The sequence below is a fragment of the Schistocerca cancellata genome, chromosome 10 (assembly GCF_023864275.1).
Source record: "Schistocerca cancellata isolate TAMUIC-IGC-003103 chromosome 10, iqSchCanc2.1, whole genome shotgun sequence".
NCBI lineage: Eukaryota > Metazoa > Arthropoda > Insecta > Orthoptera > Acrididae > Schistocerca > Schistocerca cancellata.
Window position 1 is genome coordinate 47534751 of NC_064635.1, and position 20577 is coordinate 47555327.

The 20577-nt window shown below is 38.4% G+C and overlaps 1 protein-coding gene across 7 annotated transcripts in view; it reads right to left on the reverse strand.

The window, feature by feature from the left end:
• Positions 1–20577, reverse strand: part of LOC126106309 (echinoderm microtubule-associated protein-like 2) — a 790720-nt gene that overhangs the window by 29569 nt on the left and 740574 nt on the right. For all 7 annotated transcript variants that reach the window (XM_049912530.1, XM_049912534.1, XM_049912533.1 and 4 more), the window contains 3 exons: positions 18063–18158; positions 12249–12486; positions 9454–9611 (listed from right to left, as the gene is read on the reverse strand). In XM_049912530.1, the coding sequence (XP_049768487.1) occupies positions 9454–9611; positions 12249–12486; positions 18063–18158 (492 nt within the window). The remainder of the gene's footprint in view (positions 1–9453; positions 9612–12248; positions 12487–18062; positions 18159–20577) is intronic.

Below are 20577 nucleotides of genomic sequence, written 5' to 3' on the forward strand. Positions count from 1 at the left end.
TCAAAGTAATTCCCCTCTGATATAATACACTTGTTCTAGCACTTTTTCCAATTTTGGAAACACTTCTGGAATTAACTTTTCTTTCTGGTGTTCAGCTCCTTCAGCAATTCTGTTTTTCTCTCACCAATGATGGCAAAATAACATCCTTTCGTGGTTCTCTTTCATCTTGGGAACATGGAGTCATGTTTGGTGAATATGGTGTCTGAATTAGCATAATGGTTTTGTTCAAAAATGGTCCAAATGGCTCTGAGCACTATGGGACTTAACATCTATGGTCATCAGTCCCCTAGAACTTAGAACTACTTAAACTTAACTAACCTAAGGACAGCACACAACACCCAGCCTTCACGAGGCAGAGAAAATCCCTGACCCCGCCGGGAATCGAAACCGGGAACCCGGGCGTTGGAAGCGAGAACACTACCGCACGACCACGAGATGCGGGCTGGTTTTGTTCCTTGCCAATAAAAAATCAAGAACAAACATTGAGTTGGAGTTGAGCAGGAGTATTATCGTGATGCAATTTCTATGAATGGTTTTGCCACAATTCTGGTCGTTTTCTTTGGCTTGCTTCACAAAAACAGCACCTAACTGACAGGTAGTATTCCTTATTGACTGCACAACACTAAGGCAGGAACTAATGATACATCATCCGTCTGTAATCCAAGAAAACAGTGAGAAGAACCTTCACAAATGATTGAGCTTCTCTAATTTTTCTCGGTCTTGGCTCTTCAGGCAGTTTCCATTGGAATGAATGGGCCTTGCTTTCGACATTATACCCATCTACCCATATTTTGTCACCTGTTACATCCCTCTAAAGAAGTTCTCGATAGTTGGCGACTTCATTCATCAATTTCTGAGCAATGTGTACATAATGTTGTTTTTGGTCAAAATTCTACAATTTCAAAACAAACTTAGCTGCTACACGTTTCTACATATATGCTCCACTAGCCACCAATTGGTGTGTGGCAGAGGGCACAATTCGCACCAAAGTCATATTCCCCCCCCCCCGCCCCTACCCCTGTTCCACTCGCAGAGCATGCAAGGGAAAAACGACTGACTCAACACCTCAGTACAAGCTCTAATTTCCCTTATCTCTGAATGGTGATCATTGCGTGATTTGAAAGTTGGTGGTAATAGTATATGCTCTACATACTCGGTGAAGATCAGATTTCGGAATTTAGTGAGCAGCCCTTTCTGTTTAGGGCGCCATCTATCTGCAAGTGTGTCCCACTTCAAACTTTCTATGAGATCTGTAACGCTCTCGCAATGGCTAAATGTACCAGTCATGAATCTTGCCACTCTTCTTTGGACCTTCTCAATCTCTTGATTCAGGCCCAACTGGTAAGGGTCCCATACAGAGGAACAATACTCTAAGACTGGACAAACTAACGTATTGTAAGCTATTTCCATTCTTGAAGGACTGCATCGCTTCAGGATTCTACCAATAAACTGCAATCGAGAGTTTGCCTTATCCGTTACTTGTGTAATCTGATCAATCCATTTGAGATCATTTCGAATAGTCACACCCAGATACTTGATGGATGTTACCACTTCCTAAGAATGGGCATTTATTTTGTACTCTTACATTAACGGGGATTTTCGCCTTGTTACATGCATTAATTTTCTGCAAACCCCCCTTGATTTGTTCACAACTTTCATGTGATACTACTTTCCTGTAGACTTCAGCATCATCGGCAAACAGTCTAATGCCGCTGTCAATACCATCAACCAGATCATTTATGTAAATTGGAAAAATCAGTGAACCTATTACACTGCCCTAGGGCACACATGAAGTTACACTTGTTTCTGTGGAAGTCACCCTGTTCAGGGGCGACATACTGCTCCCTGTCTTTTAGAAAACTTTCTATCCAATCACATATGTCATTGGATAGACTGTAAGCGTGCACTTTTTGGAGCAAGCGACAGTGCAGAAATGAGATGAACACCTTTTGAAAGTCGAGAAATATGGCATCAACCTGGGAGCTGGTATCTAGAGCCTGTTGTATATCATGCACAAAGAGGGCCAGCCATGTCTCGCATGACTGCTGTTTCCTAAAACCATGGTGGTTTCTGCAGATGAGCTTCTCAGAGTCTAGAAAGGTCATTATGTCTGAACACAAAATATGTTCCATGATTCTACAACAAATCGATGTTATTGAAATTGGCCGGTAATTTTTTCATCTGATTTTCTACCCTTTTTATAGATTGCTATGACCTGGGCATTCTTCTAGACCCGTGGAACTTTCTGCCGTTCCAATGATCTCTGATAGATGATGGATAAGAATGGTGCTATATTTGTAGTGTAGTCAACATATAATCTTACGGGGATACCGTCTGGACCAGATGCCTTCCTGGTGTCTAAGGATCTTAACTGTTTTACAATCCTAGACACACTAAACACTATGTCAGCCATCCTTGTGTTTGTTCGATAATATGAAGGGGGAATGGTGCTGCAGTCCTCTACCGGAAATAAGTTTTTGAAAAATGGCTCTGAACACTATGCGACTTAACTTCTGAGGTCATCAGTTGCCTAGAACTTAGAACTAATTAAACCTAACTAACCTAAGGACATGACACACATCCATGTCCAAGGAAGAATTCGAACCTGCGATCGTAGCGGTCGCTTGGTTTCAGACTGTAGCGCCTAAAACCGCACGGCCACTCCGGCCGGCTATAAATTTTTGAAAGCTAGGGTTAGAATTTCAGCCTTCTGTTTATCATCATCAGTTACATTATCCATACTGTCAGCAAGCTAAATTTTTTTGGGGGTTAATTATAGAATCTGCAGATAAAATATGCCAAAAACATCAAAAGAAAAGGAAAAAAAAAAAATTGTTTGGTGTAGGCCAAAGGATATACAGATATTATCAGCACCCTCTCTGATGGTGATTCAGCAATTTTCCAGAAACAATCTCTTTACTTCCCTGACATCGTCATTAACTGATGTGCTAGGATGTCCAGGGTGGTCATTGACATCAATGTCTTCTCAACCCTCTTTGAAACATTTATATTACTAATGAAGTCTTAACTTACTCATAGAAGATTTGCCAAAGCCACAGGAAACATCTGAATGCAGTGTTGCACTTTATTCCATTTTTCAAGTAAAATTTAATGCATACTGTTTAAATCTTTTTTTTTCCCAAAGAAAAAGTTTGGTGAGCTTTTGAAAATATGTACAATGTTTTTGACTGTCATCAATAAGGCAAATATTCAAAACAGTTGAAAATGCAAACACACAGTAGGAACATGCATACCAACACCATTTAAAAAAATAATAAAAATAATAAATATTGAAAATCAGTTTTAAGAAGCCCACAAAATTTAAAAAGATTCCAGTTACTGTTGATCACACATTGTATAAACTCGCAGGCTGGCCAAGCAGGTCATCAATACGAACGGGCTATGCACTAGTAGCTGCCACGTGTCCATCTGTGTCGTGACATTGCCAACTCCTCTGAAGCAACTTTTATCAATGCAGCCCGATGTCCTAGCCTTCGGGTCGCCTTCACTTTGCCCCCATGTCCACGAGACTGCCAGCCACAGATTCTGTCACTGCCTCACGGTCTGAGGTATGAACTGAAGTCTTTCCAGCCCTGAGCAGCTTTGTCCAGTGCCATTCTCCAGTCATCTGCCCATGGCTCATCAGCTTGGGCAACACCACCTTCTGCTGCATCAGTTTACCATTGGGCCACCAGGTTAGACGTCTTCAGTCGGGTACCAGTGACTGCCAGCCTCACGGTGCAGCACTGCTCATCATCCACAGCACCTCCTGGCTCATCATCACTAACAACGATGATCATCAGAGTGATCACCCAGTACACGTAATCATGATGGACTTTCAGGTGTACCGTATTTACTCGAATCTAAGCCGCACTTTTTTTCCGGTTTTTGTAATCCAAAAAACCGCCTGCGGCTTAGAATCGAGTGCAAAGTACACGGAAGTTCTGAAAAATGTTGGTAGGTGCCGCCACAACTAACTTCTGCCATAGAATATATGTAGTGCTACAACAAGCATGTTTTGCAGGCACAAAGATAAATACTGGCGCCAAAACCTCTTCATCAGTAAATAAATTTTTAAAAAAGGTGGAAAACGAGCTTTTTTCTCCGCCCCGAGTTTCGACCACTGCACTTTCATACATTATCCAACGAAGTAAATAGAAATTTCGTATTGTTCATCTTCTAGCAGCATTTCAATGTACTACGAAAATCCGACTGGCAAGACTGTTTGGGATGTTTGTCAAATATGGGAAACTCTATGTCCTGAATTTTTTCCTACCTGTGAGAAGAGATGGTTGCTACTAGGAACTTTTATGAATTGTGAATCACATGCAGTATTCTCTTCACAATAAGAATAATACAAATATAAACATTTTGCCATGTATTCTTTCGTGTTTGCTGCTGTCTCATTTAAATCCTGTCTGCCTAATAAACTACGAAACTACAGCGAGACAACAGCAAACGCGGAAGAATACACATATCATGTCATGTTCGTCATATTCGTATTATTCTTATGCCTAATAGTGATACAGTCATAAATGAAGCATGGCAATTGACTAGATTTTTAAATCTAAGATGATTCTAATTTCTGTGCAGAATATAATGTACTAAAGAGGCGTCTGCAAAGATTTTCAAATGGTGAAAAATGTTCGCTAAACTCTCGTTCAGAACATCTTCCATCATATGCAGTCTATTATTTGGTTCTTGTTGATCATTATCAAATAAAGCAGCAGTGTAAGTAACCTCGCACAAGAGCAAGCCACGCCGCGAGCGGCGACTGGCCGTAAACACTCACTATCAGAATGCGACAAACAATGCAAGACACAATACAGTAATGCATTTTCAGCTTAGAGTGACGTAAACACATAACGGCACTTATCAGATCAAAGAAAAATAAGCAATCAATTCAAACCAGACGAAGCATGTGAAAAAGGAAGGGTACCCGTATAAATACGGACGGAGCGCCTGATGCATAGCAATGGCTACCTGGTAAAGCTTAACTGCTAAGCTTACGACTCGAACCAAACTACTGTAGCTGTAGCTGTATCGTCATTCATTCGACCTAAATTGTGTCTCGTATTATAATGGACCAACATTGTTTCGATTTGGAGGTGCGGTCTAAAACTTTTATCTCCCCTTGAATTTCGAGTCTCAAATTTCGGGTGCGGCTTAGATTCGGGAAATTTTTTTTTCCTTTATTTCGAGTCTCATTTTTAAGGTGCGGCTTAGATTCAAGTGCGGCTTAGATTCGAGTAAATACGGTACTCGAATATGGAACTTTGTCCTCTAAATGTGTTTAGTCACGGTTAATAAATAAACAGTTGTTATTGCAATGTGTGATTTCAATCACAATGCTCAGCCAAGGTTATTTCAGAAGAACCTAGTGAAAGAAGGCCATGTTCAAAATGTTTTTTATAGGTAGGCACTGCCTGAGAAAATAAGTGAAACACTCAGATGATGAAGAGGAAAACATAAATAAATAAAATTTCGATGACTGACAGGGTATGTGATGTCATTGCAGTGATTGTGAAACTGAGTCAAATTTACAAAGCAGTATAAGCTCACTTGTCACTATCACAATGTACCCACACAGGCCCGGATGCACGATACAGTCGGGAGGGGCGTCATAATGCTACTGTATCCTAATTTAAGTCTAGCTGGCCCACAACTGTCGTACCTAGTCCTCGATTTCCTGGATACTGGCACTGGGTCAGATTTGATGTCGCAGCTGGTCCATGCTCATTCTACTGGGCACAGATTTGGAATCTTTCTGGCCACACGAGTACCTTAACATCACACAAACAATTCATACACACACTTTCTGCAATTGGAGGAGCATTGTCCTATGGAAAAATGGCACCTTACTATTGTCACGTGAGAGATAATTCTTGAGCATGCAGGATGTCTGTGACTTACGCTGGGCCATTACAGTTCTCTCAGTCTCTACCAGCTACGACCTGAAATCTTACCAGACATCTCTACACCACAATGCCATGACTAATACTGCTGTTGCTCTCCAAAGTGGTGGTATAAAGAGAGCTCTCCCCAAGTCACTTTGATAATCCCTGACAATGTTCATCTGGGGTACTGCAGAACCCGAATTCTTCACTGAAACAATGCAGTGCCATTCATTAGCAGTCCATGCTTCCTGCTCGTGTCACCACACCAAATGCAGCCATTTGTCCCGTGGTTTTTTTTTTTATTTTTTATTTACATGTCAAGTTGAGGAGCAAATCTCCAAGGTCATGGAACGTGTCAGTAGATGAACTTACAACATAAAAGTAATAACAGATAAAAATAAATGTTCATGAATCTGAAAGAAAATCAATCCATAAGTTTAAGCAAACGCTATCATCAATACAATGAGAAACATCTTAATTTTTCAAGGAACTCCTCGACAGAATAGAAGGAGTGACCCATGAGGAAACTCTTCAGTTTCGATTTGAAAGCGTGTGGATTACTGCTAATAGTTTTGAATTCGAGTGGCAGCTTATTGAAAATGCATGCAGCAGTATACTGCACACCTTTTTGCACAAGAGTTAAGGAAGTCCGATCCAAATGGCGCTTTGATTTCTGCCGAGTATTAACTGAGTGAAAGCTGCTTATTGTTGGAAATAAATTAATATTGGTAACAAGAAATGACAATAAGGAATATACATATTGAGAGGCCAATGTCAAAATACCCAGACTCGTGAACAGAGGTCGATAAGAGGTTCGTGAACTCACACCACTTATTGCCCGAACCGCCCATTTCTGAGCCAAAAATATTCTTCTAGAATGGGAAGAGTTACCCCAAAACATAATACCATACGACATAAGTGAATGAAAATAAGCAAAGTAGACTAATTTGTGTGTCGAAGTATAACTCACTTTCGATACCGTTCGAATAGTGAAAATGGCAGAATTAAGCCTTTGAACAAGATCCTGAACGTGGGCTTTCCACGACAGCTTACTATCTATCTGAACACCTAGGAATTTGAACTGTTCAGGTTCACTAATCATATGCCCATTCTGTGAGATTAAAACGACAGGTTTTGTTGAATTGTGTGTTAGAAACTGTAAAAACTGAGTCTTACTGTGATTTAACGTTAGTTTATTTTCTATAAGCCATGAACTGAGGTCATGTACTGCACTACTTGAAACCGAGTCAATGTTGCACACAACATCCTTTACTACCAAGCTAGTGTCATCAGCAAACATAAATATTTTAGAGTTATCCTTAATACTAGAGGGCATATCATTTATATAAATAAGGAACAGGAGCGGCCCCAACACTGATCCCTGGGGTACCCCCCACTTGACAGTACCCCACTCAGATCCCACATCACAGCCATTATCAACATTGTGAATAATGACCTTTTGCTGCCTGTTGCTAAAGTAAGAGGTGAACCAATTGTGAGCTACTCCCCTTATTCCGTACTGGTCCAACTTCTGGAGCAATACTGTGAGATCAACACAGTCAAATGCCTTTTTTAAATCAAAAAATACGCCAAGCATTCGAAACTTTTTGTTTAGCCCATCCAGTACCTCACAAAGAAAAGAGAATATAGCATTTTCAGTTGTCAAACGACTTCTAAAGCCGAACTGTACATTTGACAGCAAATCGTGTGATATAAAATGATCAATTAACCTTACATACACAGCCTTTTCGATAACTTTTGCAAACACTGATGGCATAGAAATAGATCTAAAATTATCTACATTATCCCTTTTTCACTTTTTATAAAGCGGCTTTACTACTGAGTACTTTAATCGCTCAGGAAACTGACCATTTCTAAAGGAAAAATTACAAATATGGCTAAATACAGGGCTAACATGTGCAGCACAGTACTTTAAAATTCTACTAGACACTCCATCATAACCATGAGAATCCTTAGTCTTCAGTGATTTAATTATTGACTCAAACTCCCTCTTGTCTGTATCATAGAGGAGTATTTCAGACGTCAATCTCGAAAACGGATTTGCTAAGAAATTTATATGATTTCCTGTAGAAACTAAATTTTTATTTAATTCGCCAGCAATGCTCAGAAAATAGTTGTTAAATACTGTACATATATCTGATTTATCAGTAACAGAAATATTATTACTGCGAATTGACTTTATATCATCAATCTTGTGCTGCTGACCAGACACTTCCTTCACAACTTACCATATGGCTTTAATTTTATCCTGTGAATTAGATATTCTATTTGCATACCACATACTTTTTGCCTTGCTAATAACATTTTTAAGCACCTTACAATACAGTTTGTAATGGGCTACTGTAGCTTGATTGTGACTACTTTTAACATTTTGATATAATTCTCACTTTGTTCTATATGATATCCTTATCCCACTAGTCAGCCAACCGGGCTGTCCATTACTGCTAGTACCCCGTTTAGAATGTTCTAATGGAAAGCAACTCTCAAAAAGCATGAGAAATGTGTTATAGAAAGCATTGTATTTATCATCTATATTATCGGCACTATAAACATCTTGCCTCTCTTGTTCCTTGACAAGTTTTGAAAAACTCTCTATTGCTGTTGCATTAACTTTCCTACGTAGTTTGTAACTAAATACGACATTGGTTTGAATACAATAACCTTTTAGTGTTAAAATTTGTGCATCATGGTCTGAAAGGCTATTCACCCTTTTACTAACAGAATGCCCATCTAGTAATGAAGAATGAATAAAAATATTGTCTATGACTGTGCTACTGTTCCCCTGCACCCTAGTTGAAAAAAAACACAGTTTGCATCAGATCATATGAACTTAGGAGATCTACCAACATCCCTTTTCTTGCACAATCATGTGCAAAATTAATATTGAAGTCACCTTGGCTACACGTGGGACAGTAATTCTCCAGTCCAGCTGCTGCCAGTCTCTGAATAATGGTGCAGGGTGGCACAGAATGTTATCCCGAGTCCATCACTTGTTCTCAGATTGCAGATGTAAATGGGATATAATGTGCTCAGTGGACAATACAGTGATCCTCACTTCTGATGGTCAGACGTGGTTGACCAAAGCCTTGATGACAAGTATATCTGCCTTCATTTTCCTATATACTCCAACACTAGGCCAGTGTCACATTCAAATGCCCCACAAATCAGGATATTATACGGCATGGAGACCGACTATGAAGCCCATTTCAAACTGTCAGGTACTGATAACACTGTCTCATACAACTGTGCAACATCTCCATATTTTTCATGGTGATCACTAAATGTCTGACACTATTTGTGCTCTTTATAAACCCTACCACACCTGTTAACAACACTAAAGACCAACTCCGATGGTGTGTACATTCACAAAATTGCACCGACATCCAACCATGTCTCCTGGGTGCTTCACACTTTTTTTGGCAGGCACTGTTGTAGGCAAACAAGTAACTTTATAAGAAAATCACCAGTAGAGCATTAGTGACCAAGCACATAAGAGAATAGCAAACTGCCCAAAGCAAATCACTACTCAGCATACCTGAGCTTCAACTCCTGTCGGGTTCATGCTCGCATCCAGCTGCACGAGCCGGCCGTCCTTCCCGCCTCCGGTCACGATGCTGCCCTCCTTCAGTGCACAAATGCTGAACACTGAGCCTTCGTGAACTCCTCGGACAAACTTTGAGATTGTGTTGGTGCCTGTAACAAGTTGGACTCTAGAAGTATAACTTCCACGTGTGTGGAAAAACTCAAAGTATACACTAATAAAAGTTGAGCAAATCCCTGAATCTTAAACTGCAAACTGCATTAACAATGAACTATTGCTATCGTGATAGAAGTGTGAGATCACAGTTACAACAAGGAATAAGGATAGACCTACAACAAATAACAAACATGTAAGGCAAGCTGACAGCTTTGTGAGATGAATTATATAGAAAAATGAACTCCCCCAGAAAAGTAAGATGGCTGTGTACAAACATACCAATACTACACGCCATTTCTGTTGTATGCTGCTTAAAGCTCAGTCATAAAGGAAAGGTGAAAAGTACAGTGCAAGCCAGTGAATTTACATTTTTAATCAAAACCTGATTTTCATTCGAAAAATTTTGATAGCTAGCTTGAAACTCGTGATGTCTAATTCTTTGGGCATAAAAGTTTTCTGGGTGTGGTACTGTGTCATATTGTATAAAACTACTGCTGCTGGAGAAAAACAACATTTTGGCCATGGCTGCAGCTAGAATGCACCAGTAGACCCAGAAGAAGGTTACTTCAACCGTGGCAGAACCGTTGGTTTTTCTCCAGCAGCAGTAGTTTTATACATTATGATGCAGTACCACACCCAGAAAACTTTTACGCTGACTGACTGGCTGGCTGCGGAAGCCTATGCAATTCTAATTCTTTGGCTTAAGCTAGTGCTTTGAGTTGGCACATTTTACTGGTCACTGCACATCCATAATGTTCCTTCTCATCTTTATAATCATGGAGCCCTTTTTTGAGGTCCATATGATTTGCTTTTTGGCTCCAAAATGCCCGACGATTACCGTTCATTTCTTTAATCTACACTTTGTTTTTTTTGCCAGTCACGAATACAACCCTCTCTCACATCACACTTTCTTCCCACTATCCAGTTTCTGCTTCTTCAATAATTTTAAGTTTTTCTTTAGTCATGTATGAGTGATAACGTGAGCTTGTAGCCATAATTAACAATTTAACATACAGTTAATACTTCACTTCTAATACACTACTGATACAACACAGGCTGCAGCAATGCTATAGTATAATGGGATCTATTTTTGGAGTTAGGGCAGTACCAACATTATTGCAATTAAGTTCTTCATCATTAAATTTGGGAAAAAGTATGTGTGGATTGTTTGCATATATATGGTAATTAAGTAGAAGGGAAGCAACTACTTCTGCATCTTCTTTTTTTACCATGTATTTATTTTTTATGTGCTATTAGTAGTAAAATATTTATTTCATTACAAAAATATTTCAACAAGGAAATACTTATTTACTTCCCTAAACACTGAGTCATCCTTACATTAGACAACCATTCACAGTTAGTTTCACTTTACCATGAACACTTACTGTAAATGTGGCCAACACAAACTTTCAAACTTTTATCTAATTATTCAGATAATTTGTAAACGGAACAGCTCTCCATTTTCTTTTAAATTGGTAGCAATTCACAATTTATCACTTTATATTCCAGTCTGGCTAGATGCTGTATAGAGTTAATCTCTCTTTTTGAACAGTTTGTATGTGGTACTTACATTTTTACTTATAAAAAATAAAGATGTTTCGGCTTGTTATGTCTTGACTGTACCAAAAGAACCCCCTGCCCCCATTCACCTTAAGCAAATGCAGGAAATTATGGAAACCCTACATCAGAGTTCGGAACCACTTTTTTCTCAGTGAGGAGTCCAGCATCATACCACACTATCAGCTTGTTCAGTGATTCTTAAAGAGCACTCTTAAAGATGTGTGGTTACTCATTTCACACAATATTCTTACCATTCACTTGTGATGAACAAATAATTTATTTGCTTTGGGTGCCTTTGCATCAGAAGATACTTCCCTAACAGAAAAGTCAGTGAAAATATGCAAAAGAAGCCAACATCCTTGTCTAAACGCTTCTGTTCTCTTCTCTATGAAGTAACTATCAACATTTCACTTCGACATAAGATTACATTACAGACAAATATCTCCATTAAAGGTTCTGAACACTTTAAATTAAGATCAAAAAATTTCTCTTTTACAGAAATGCTTTTCTTGCAGCTGCAGTCTGCCCTTTTTAAGTTATTTTGCTACCAAAAGTATACTACTTTCATTACCTAATTTCTTAATCTAATTCCATCAGCATCACCTGGTTCAATTTGACTATAGACTATTATCTTTGTCTTCTTCTGTCAATGTTTATCTTTCAAACTGCTACCTATTCCTTTCAACTAATCTTGCAGGCCCTTTGCCACTTATTACAAAATTATGTCGTCACTGGTAAACCTTGAGGTTTTAACTTCTTCTATCTGAACTTAAATGTCCTTTCCAGACTTCTTAATTGCCTTGACACTTTGTTAGTGCACAGACAATCATAGAGATGAGCTAGAACCTCAGCTTACATCCTTTTGAACTACTGTTTCCTTTCATGTCCTCAAGAGTCTTATTACTGCAGTCTAGTTTCTGTGTAAGTTGTAAGTAACTTTTCACTCCCTGTAATTTATTCCTGCTGCCTTCAGAATTTCAAAATGTGCATAAGTAAGTGCTATGAATGTGAACAAACAGTGACTTGAGAGAAGGAGAACTGTGACCAAGAAATGGATGCGAGTGAATACTAACCTCTTCCCCAGACAATGACGTTCCCATTGGAGTCTCCAGAGACGACATCACCCTGGCCGGTGAAAGCGAGGCAAGTGACGTACTTTGGTTTATCCCTGTTCTCAAAGATACCCATCCGTTTGTAGAGGGTTCCACCAGCGTCGAGTGTCCAGAAGTTGATATGCGACTTGCCGCATGTGACAATGCTGTTCTTGTCCAGGGGGTGGAACTCTGCTGCGACAACCGTGTCTGCAGAACACTGTTCGTGACGACCACATTCGGTTAGTACACAACAATTTTACACATACTTAATGAGGTATGAAACATTCTACCACAAGCACCAATACATACACATTCCCCAGAAAATGGTCGGTAGGCTGCCTGCACACCTGGTATATCGGTATACATGCTGGGGGTATACATGTGGATGCGCAGGGCTGAGCAAAGAAAGAGGAAAGGAGGGGGTGAGGGTGGGAAGATGGATAGTGAGGGGTGGAAGAGCAGATGGACAGTGTGTGAAGGAGGAGGAGATGGACAGAGATGATGGGGAGGAGATGTGTGCAAAATATGTTCCCTACATACACATGGACAAAGCTGTGGGTAAATGGCTACTATAGAAATAAGAAAATAAAACTGAATGAGTCAATGCAGAGAAATGGCTTATCTATAGTCTAGATATAATTTCTAGAATGAGTCTTCCCCTCAGCAGTGGACTATGCACCAGTTTGTAACTTCATGGCACATTAAAACTGTGAGCTGGACAAGGACTCGAGCCCAGACTTCGTCTTTCACAGCCATGTACTTCCAGCCAACTATCCAGGTATGACATGCCCTCACAGCATTACTTCCACCTGTAGCTCAGGGAATAAGGTCAGGATGATGAAAGGCAAAGTTCTAGGTTCAAGCTCCGATCAGGAACACTGTTTTAATCTGTCAGCATGTTTGAAAAATAAAACTGCCAAGTTGTAAGGAGCTAAAATGGCAGGACAGTACTTTCCTTTAGGAGGCAAAATTCCAAGCAGCACTGACTTAAAAGTAGATAGTTTAGGGGTAAAGGAATCCATGTACTGAATAGCTGTGTGTGTGTGTGTGTGTGTGTGTGTGTGTGTGAAGCTAGCAGAGTTTTCATTCTCTTTTGTGACCCTGACAGTGACTCACTTCAGCTATTCAGTGACTGGTCTCCATTGCTCCAAATGTATTTACATTCTGCCAGAATAACTAAAATGTAGAAAATACTGTATGGAGCTTTCAGAACTCTTCTGTTATAAAGTAAATGCCAAGGTGAAATATAGAAGAATATAATATGCACAACTAGCATACAATACGATACATACATATATTTCATATTCATATTCTCTCTCTCTTCAGTATTTATATTGACTTCAATTCACACAATTATTTCTCTGTTTTGATTATTTTTCAGAGATCTCTTATTTATAACTTCTACTGAGTAACTGTAAAAACAAAAATAATGTCAATCAATTAAAAGTTATGTATGGAACAGGGTATTTTTCACATTACTAAAATCTCAATATTTTCATAAAAAGAAGTCAGTTTTCTAAAAGTCTGATATACTGAAAGAGTTAATACATTAGTAAACGTCTGAATTTGTGTGTGCAAAATTTAAAGGAATCATTAAATTAGAAGAAATAAAACAAGAACACAAAAACTTTGTAATTTCATCAGTAAAAAGGAGAAATTAATCAAAATTATGACTAATTAAAAAGGTCAAGCTATCTCTAATAAGAAATCTGTTATGAAATAAGATGAATTTTAAAAATCCAACTATGTCATAAGTTGTAACGAAGAAGAAAATTTAAATTCATTTTCAATGCCGTAAAGATTAAATGGCTGCAACTGTGTGACTCTGTTCAGGGCAGTATTTGGTTGGCAGTACTTCATTATTTTACATAGTACATAGATGATGCAGTTCAGATGGTAATTTATATTCGAGTCTGAGTTGCTGACTGGAAACATGTTAACTATCTCTTGCTTCTGAAAAAAATAAAGGAAAAGTTATGCAAAGACAGTTTTGAATTATCTGTTTCAAAGTTAAGAATAGCACATCTTTGTGTTCTAACAATAGCCATTTCATTGCTTGTGGTGACGTATTTTGGTGGCTGAGAGTAACCAATTTGTTGTGAGATTGAGAGAGACAGATGAACAAGGAGGTGTTGGATAGAGTAAAAGGTCGAAGACTGCACAGGAGAGAACCCTAGGGTATACATAATAGTCTGGGAATGTCATATGCTATGAACAGGGTGCTAAGGAGGTTAGGATAGCAACAGAAAGTGACTGTGGGTGATGTGAGTAGGACGTTAGGAAGAGACAATCTCATTTCAGATGTGGACTTATCTTTGACCACCAACTCTTGCTGATGTCTACCTTCAGCCTCACAGTAAGTGGGTCTCTCTCAATCAGAGATGTCAGCAACTGACCAGTCCTTCGCAAACTTCTCCTCTTCGCTCCCTTGGGAAGGAGCTAGCAGCCTGATAAGTAGGAATAGTCTCTTCTACTTTTAACTGTGTCTATTGGCTGTACTTAGCAACACTGATCAGCCTTTGTGTCTGATTGTAGTTTTACAGTTTTCCAAAGTAGATTTTCCTGTTGATACAATCATACACTCACAAAGATAGAAAGTGTGACTCCTTGACTGGATGCCACCAAACATACCCCAGTCTATCCATGCTGTCAGATATATTGATTAAAATTTCATTCTTCAGTGAGCATATTTTCAGGAGGGAAACAGTCACTCCTACAGGTGAAGAAGGGTACATAGCTACTGTGTGTCTACCATCAACAGACCTTTTCATAGAGCACATCACATACACTTATCACCATCTTTTGGACTTTGAGAAAGGTCATATCATTGGTATGAGGTATATGTAGCATCACAGCAAAAGATCACACAGTCTCGGCATACTGTGGCAAGAAAAACAAGCATAAGTCCTCCACAACAAACGTAAGACTGATTGACATTCTGATGAATCGACTGATGACAACAACCAAAATCTGTGCATCTACATCTACATATTTTTTCTGTAAGTTGCCTCACAGTGCCTTGAATCACTACTTGACATTTCCTTTCCTGTTCCACTTATGAGTGGAGTGAGGGAAAATTGCTGTATACGTGGCTCCGTACAAGCTCTAACTTCTCTCATGTTGCTGCTGCAGTTCTTATGCAAAGCTTATGTTGATGGCAGTAGAATCATTCTGCAGTCAGCTGCAAATGCTGGTTCTCAAATTTTTCTCAATAGCTTTTCACAAAAAGAATGTCTTTCCTCTAGGGATTCCCACTGGAGTAAATAAAGCATCTCCATAATGCTAGTGTGTTGATCAAACCTACCAGAAACAAATCTAAAAGCAAACCTCTGAACTGCTTCGATGTAGTCCTTTAATGCAGTCTGGTGGGCATCCTGAACACCCTAGCAATACTCAATAATGTGTCACACCAACTATCTATACATGGTCTCCTTTACAGATGAGCTACCTATTCTCCTAATAAACTGAAGCTGATCATTTGGTTTCCCTACTTTGATCCTTGCATGCACATTCCATTTCATATTGCCTTCCAACATTATGCCTAGATATTTAATCGACGGGACTATGTAAAGCAGCACACCAAAAAACAGTACCTTAACATTACAGGATTGTTTTCCTTACTCACTTGCATTAACTTACATTTTTCTACATTTAGAGCAAGCAACCTTACACAAAACCAAATAGCAGTTCTAAGTTATCCTGTATCCCCTTACGAGAATACAGAGGCAGAGGTTACATGAACTGTCAGGAACAGGTTACTGGAAGCTGTGTCAAGATCTTGAGTTGTCTTGCATTGTTTATGACTGACACTGTAACACAAAGAATTGCATGGTATATGCCCAGAGTCAACTGGGACAATCTATGATGTTCAGCAATGAGTCTTGCTTCAGTATGTGACAGTCAGATCAACTTCAGTGTGTGCATACACAATATTGTGAAAGGTCAGAGGAAGTGACTGTGGGTGGTGTGTTTAAGTCTCCAACTTCTGGAATGATGGAATGGGGAACTGTTGGATATGGCAGCAAGACTGATTTGGTAATCATTGAAAGAAGGCTGAATGCTCACCAGCATGTTCAGTTAAACACCTTTTTATGTTTGTGTGTGGTACAAACTTAAAAAAAAACGCAAAATTGAGGAAAATGTTAAAACTCCCAAAATACATGCAGAAACTTATGTAACTGGCATATATAATTAAAAATTGTAACCCTCTCCATAGATTGTATAAAATTTGGATCAGTGAAGGAAATTGAATGTACAATACAATATTTATACACTAATTTATTGTAATGAATTTCATCAGTTCTTTAAAAAATCACAGATTTTTAACAGAAAGTAAATACTCGTAAAACTGAAACTGGTATCTGGATGCAAGGTAATTGAGTGATTTTCCAACATGCTATAATTTTTGAGAGATTTCTCCTTTGTGTTCAGAAAAAAAGCAAAAATTGTCGAACATGGTGAATTAAACTGAAAAGTGTGAAGTATGGTGAAAGGCATTTAAATCCAATGTGGAGTGTGTGGTTTCCTTCTCCTTGGAGAAAGAAATGTGAAAAAATGAGTTTACTTTCCTGATTGACATTACAAGCTTATTAGATGAATTTCTGTATTGTAAAATTTAAATTTAAAAGAAAGCTCAGGCACTACAGTTTCACTTCATACCTTCTACCACTGCTGCCAATCTTTACAATCTACAGGGTGTGATGCAAAGAACAGTTATACACACAACAGGAATAGAAAGTGTTGCCACCAAACATACCTCAGTATATCAATACCTGTGTGATGCATTGATTAAAATTTCATTCTTAAGTGAGCCTGTTTTCAGTGGGAAACAGTTGCTTCTACAGATGATGAAGGATACCATGTATACCATCAACAGAACTTTTCATATCAAGATTGCAACTGTATCGTGCCAGATATGAAAAAGAAAATCTTTGAAATGTGCTATCATAAAAACCATAGTTCAACACCTGTAGCACATGATCTTTAAATGCGAACACGATCTGCACGAAAAGCATATTTTCAGCACTTCACAAAATGATTTCACCCCTAACTGCACTCCTGTCATTGAAGGGCCAATGCCCCTCTCCACACATCCAGCAGGCAAGCTCAGTTTATGTGTGATGTGGTAGGTGCACTGGCTGTTGGGCGACTTAACATGTCACCAGCTGGTAAGATCTCACTAGCCAGAAATGGCTGATGTTACCGTGATTCTGACTGAGCATATCCTTCAAGACTCAGTGTTTGTAATTTGAAAGATTGACAATCAATACTGTTCCTGAATACAGTACATCAGAATATATTCAAACAGACAAGACTGAACTATGAAAGGCACAAGAAAGGTGGTAGCTGGGCAATTCTCATAAACTGAGGAGTTCAGGAGAGAAATTGTACAACCATGAGCTGCAGCACTGTTAATGCCTGTGGCTGAAAGTACTAGAGAGGTATTAATGAGGATCGAGATATTTGTGAGAGAGCTTCAGCCAGAAATCCCTCTGCAAGTAATTTCCACTCACAAGTCCAGGTTGCTGAATTCAGCATTTATGACCCCCAATTAGTCTCTCTCCCTGTTCTCCATCACCTCCACTATGGGTATTAAAACAAACAGGGCACCTGTGTCAGCTGTGATTCATCAGTGCCTTTTTTTCCCACAAATACCGTGAGTATTTTATGAAGGATCTTGTCTTGCTATGTTACTTCCACCATGATCAACACTTGGCATCATTTACAACACTTCTTTCCACAATTACTATTCATAATGAATGCTGTTCTGAAAACTGGCTTGAAAATCCTCACCTTGGTCTCTGTGATCCTGTGGCTCTTCTGCCAGTCCCAGATGGAAATGTTGTGGTCAGGGGCTTCATCCACTGCACACAGCAGGGTCCCTCCATCCTGTAAAAACACAGTACACACACTCAGTGTATCTCTGAACAGTGCATAAATGAGGGCACAAAAAATACCCTTTAACCGAGTAACTGCACACCCAACATATAGTGCCGCTGCCTAGACAAACTACCAAGAGTTCAATGGATTAAAATAAATGCAGTAAATAATTCCAACCTTCGGTATATATCTGTGTCAGCTATTCTTTTTTTGGTTCCTTGTGGTCATGTATTTATGCTGAAGTATTAGACAGTTTAGTGTCATTTACCATTGCCTCTTTAATTATTTAATTCCAAACTTCAAGTTATTTGCTTCTGTTAACTAAGATGTATGGAACAGGTGAAATACCCTCCAACTTCAAGAAGAATATAGTAACTTCTGTTCAAAAAAAGGCAAGTGCCAACAGGCATAAATATTACCTAACCATCAGCAAAATAAGAGACAGGTGTAAAATAACAACACAAATTAGTTACAGAGAAATGAAAAAACTGGTAGAAGCTGCCCTTGAAGAAAATCAGTTTGGGTTCCAGAGACTTACTCATAACATGCAAGACAGATCTGACTGTATGACTTATCTTAGAATATATGTTGAAGAAAGGCAAGCCAATGTTTATAACATTTGTAGATTTAGAGGAAGATTTTGACAATGTTGACTGGAACACACTATTTGAAATTCTGAAGATAGCAGGTATGAAATACAGGGTGCAAAAAGTTATCTACAATATCTACGGAAACCAGACTGCAGTTGTAAGAAAGAGTAAGAATGTGAAAGGGAACGAGTTGTTAAGAAGAGAATGTGACAGGGTTGTAGTCTTTCACAATGTTATTTGATCTGTACATTGAGCAAGCAGTAAAAGAAACCAAGGAGAAATCTGGAAAGCAAATTACATATTGAAATTAAAACTTTGACATTTGCCAGTGACATGGCAATGCTGTCAAAGATGGCAAAGGACTTGGGCAGCAGATAATGTCTTGAAAATAGCTTACAAGGGGAACATAATTGAATGTCAGACAACAGTAACCAATTTTAGTTGAATTAAATCTGGTAGTACTGACAGAATTACATTGTGAAATGAGACACTGGAAACTGCAAGAGAGTTTCGCTATTTGACTTGCAATACAGATTGATATGACCAATGTAGAGGGAGTGTAAAATCTAGACTGCCAACAGCAAGAAAAGCACTCCTAAAAAAAAAAAGTGCTGGGCTGAAGGTGTTTGTTTGGGTATAGCCTTGTACAGAAATGAAATTTGGCCTATAAGCAGTTCAGGGAAGAAGAGAGTAGAAACATTGAGATGTGTTTCTAGAAGAAACTGCTAAAAATTAGATGGGTAGACCGAATAACCACAAATACACAATAGATATACAAGTCCTACATGCAGAGGAAAAGTGGGCCAAACTCAACCAATTAGAAATTTTAGAAATTAAAAAACTGATATGTTTATCTCCACACCTACTATTCATCCAGCAAACCTCTCTTTTAGGTGAGATCACAACCCCAGGATAGAAGCAAAACTTTGGGCCCCAGTCCATCATAGTTAAAAATATCTTAGCTGATGCATATCTTTAGTCCGGTCATTGTAGTGTAATTGGTGAATGTGTAATAATGTATGTAATTTGGTAAAAATGGTCATTGACATAATTGTACTTTAAGCTACCTTAAAGAAGTCGAGATGGTTATCTTTGCCTTGTCATCATGTTTATCTGTGCACTATCATCTTTGGGAATCAGTAATGTACTTGAAAATGCGCTTATAACCTGAAACCCTGGTTGTGCAATAACATTAAAAAAATTGTGATACAAGGCTAAAAACAGTATTTGTTTAGTTATATATTTTAAATTTCAGAGGGAGTATTTTGTGATACTTTCATGTAACAGAATTTTATGAAAGTTGTTTTTTGAACATACTGCTGCACTTTTTCTCTTTAACTGTTTGCCCCTATATTTTCTTCTACATTTAAGAAATGATTATTAAAAACATTTGCTACCTGTGATGACTTGTTTGTAGCCCTTCCATTTATTTATTTATCCATCTTTAAGCATTTACATGCAATCGATGTCGTCATGAGTAATGTACAATTTAAATAGTAAGAAATATAACTATTGTGAGGTATCACACAAAGCTAAAGTATACATTTTAAAAGAACATAAATAATAAATGAATACATTTGATACATAACTAAAGTGTGTATTTTAAAGAATGGCATAATAAAAGAAAACATTTCATACATAAGGATTTCTCCATGTTTAACACTTGAATGTTAATATAGTAATAATGTTATCCTATTTTTTGCCCAGTTGTCCTGTCTCTCAATTCGCTACATTTCACATAGCTTTAAGTCTGTTGTTGGAATTACTGATTTCTGACAATGTTCATATGTCCTGATTTTTTAATAACTTTCATTATTAATTTTAGGTAGTTTTTGTAG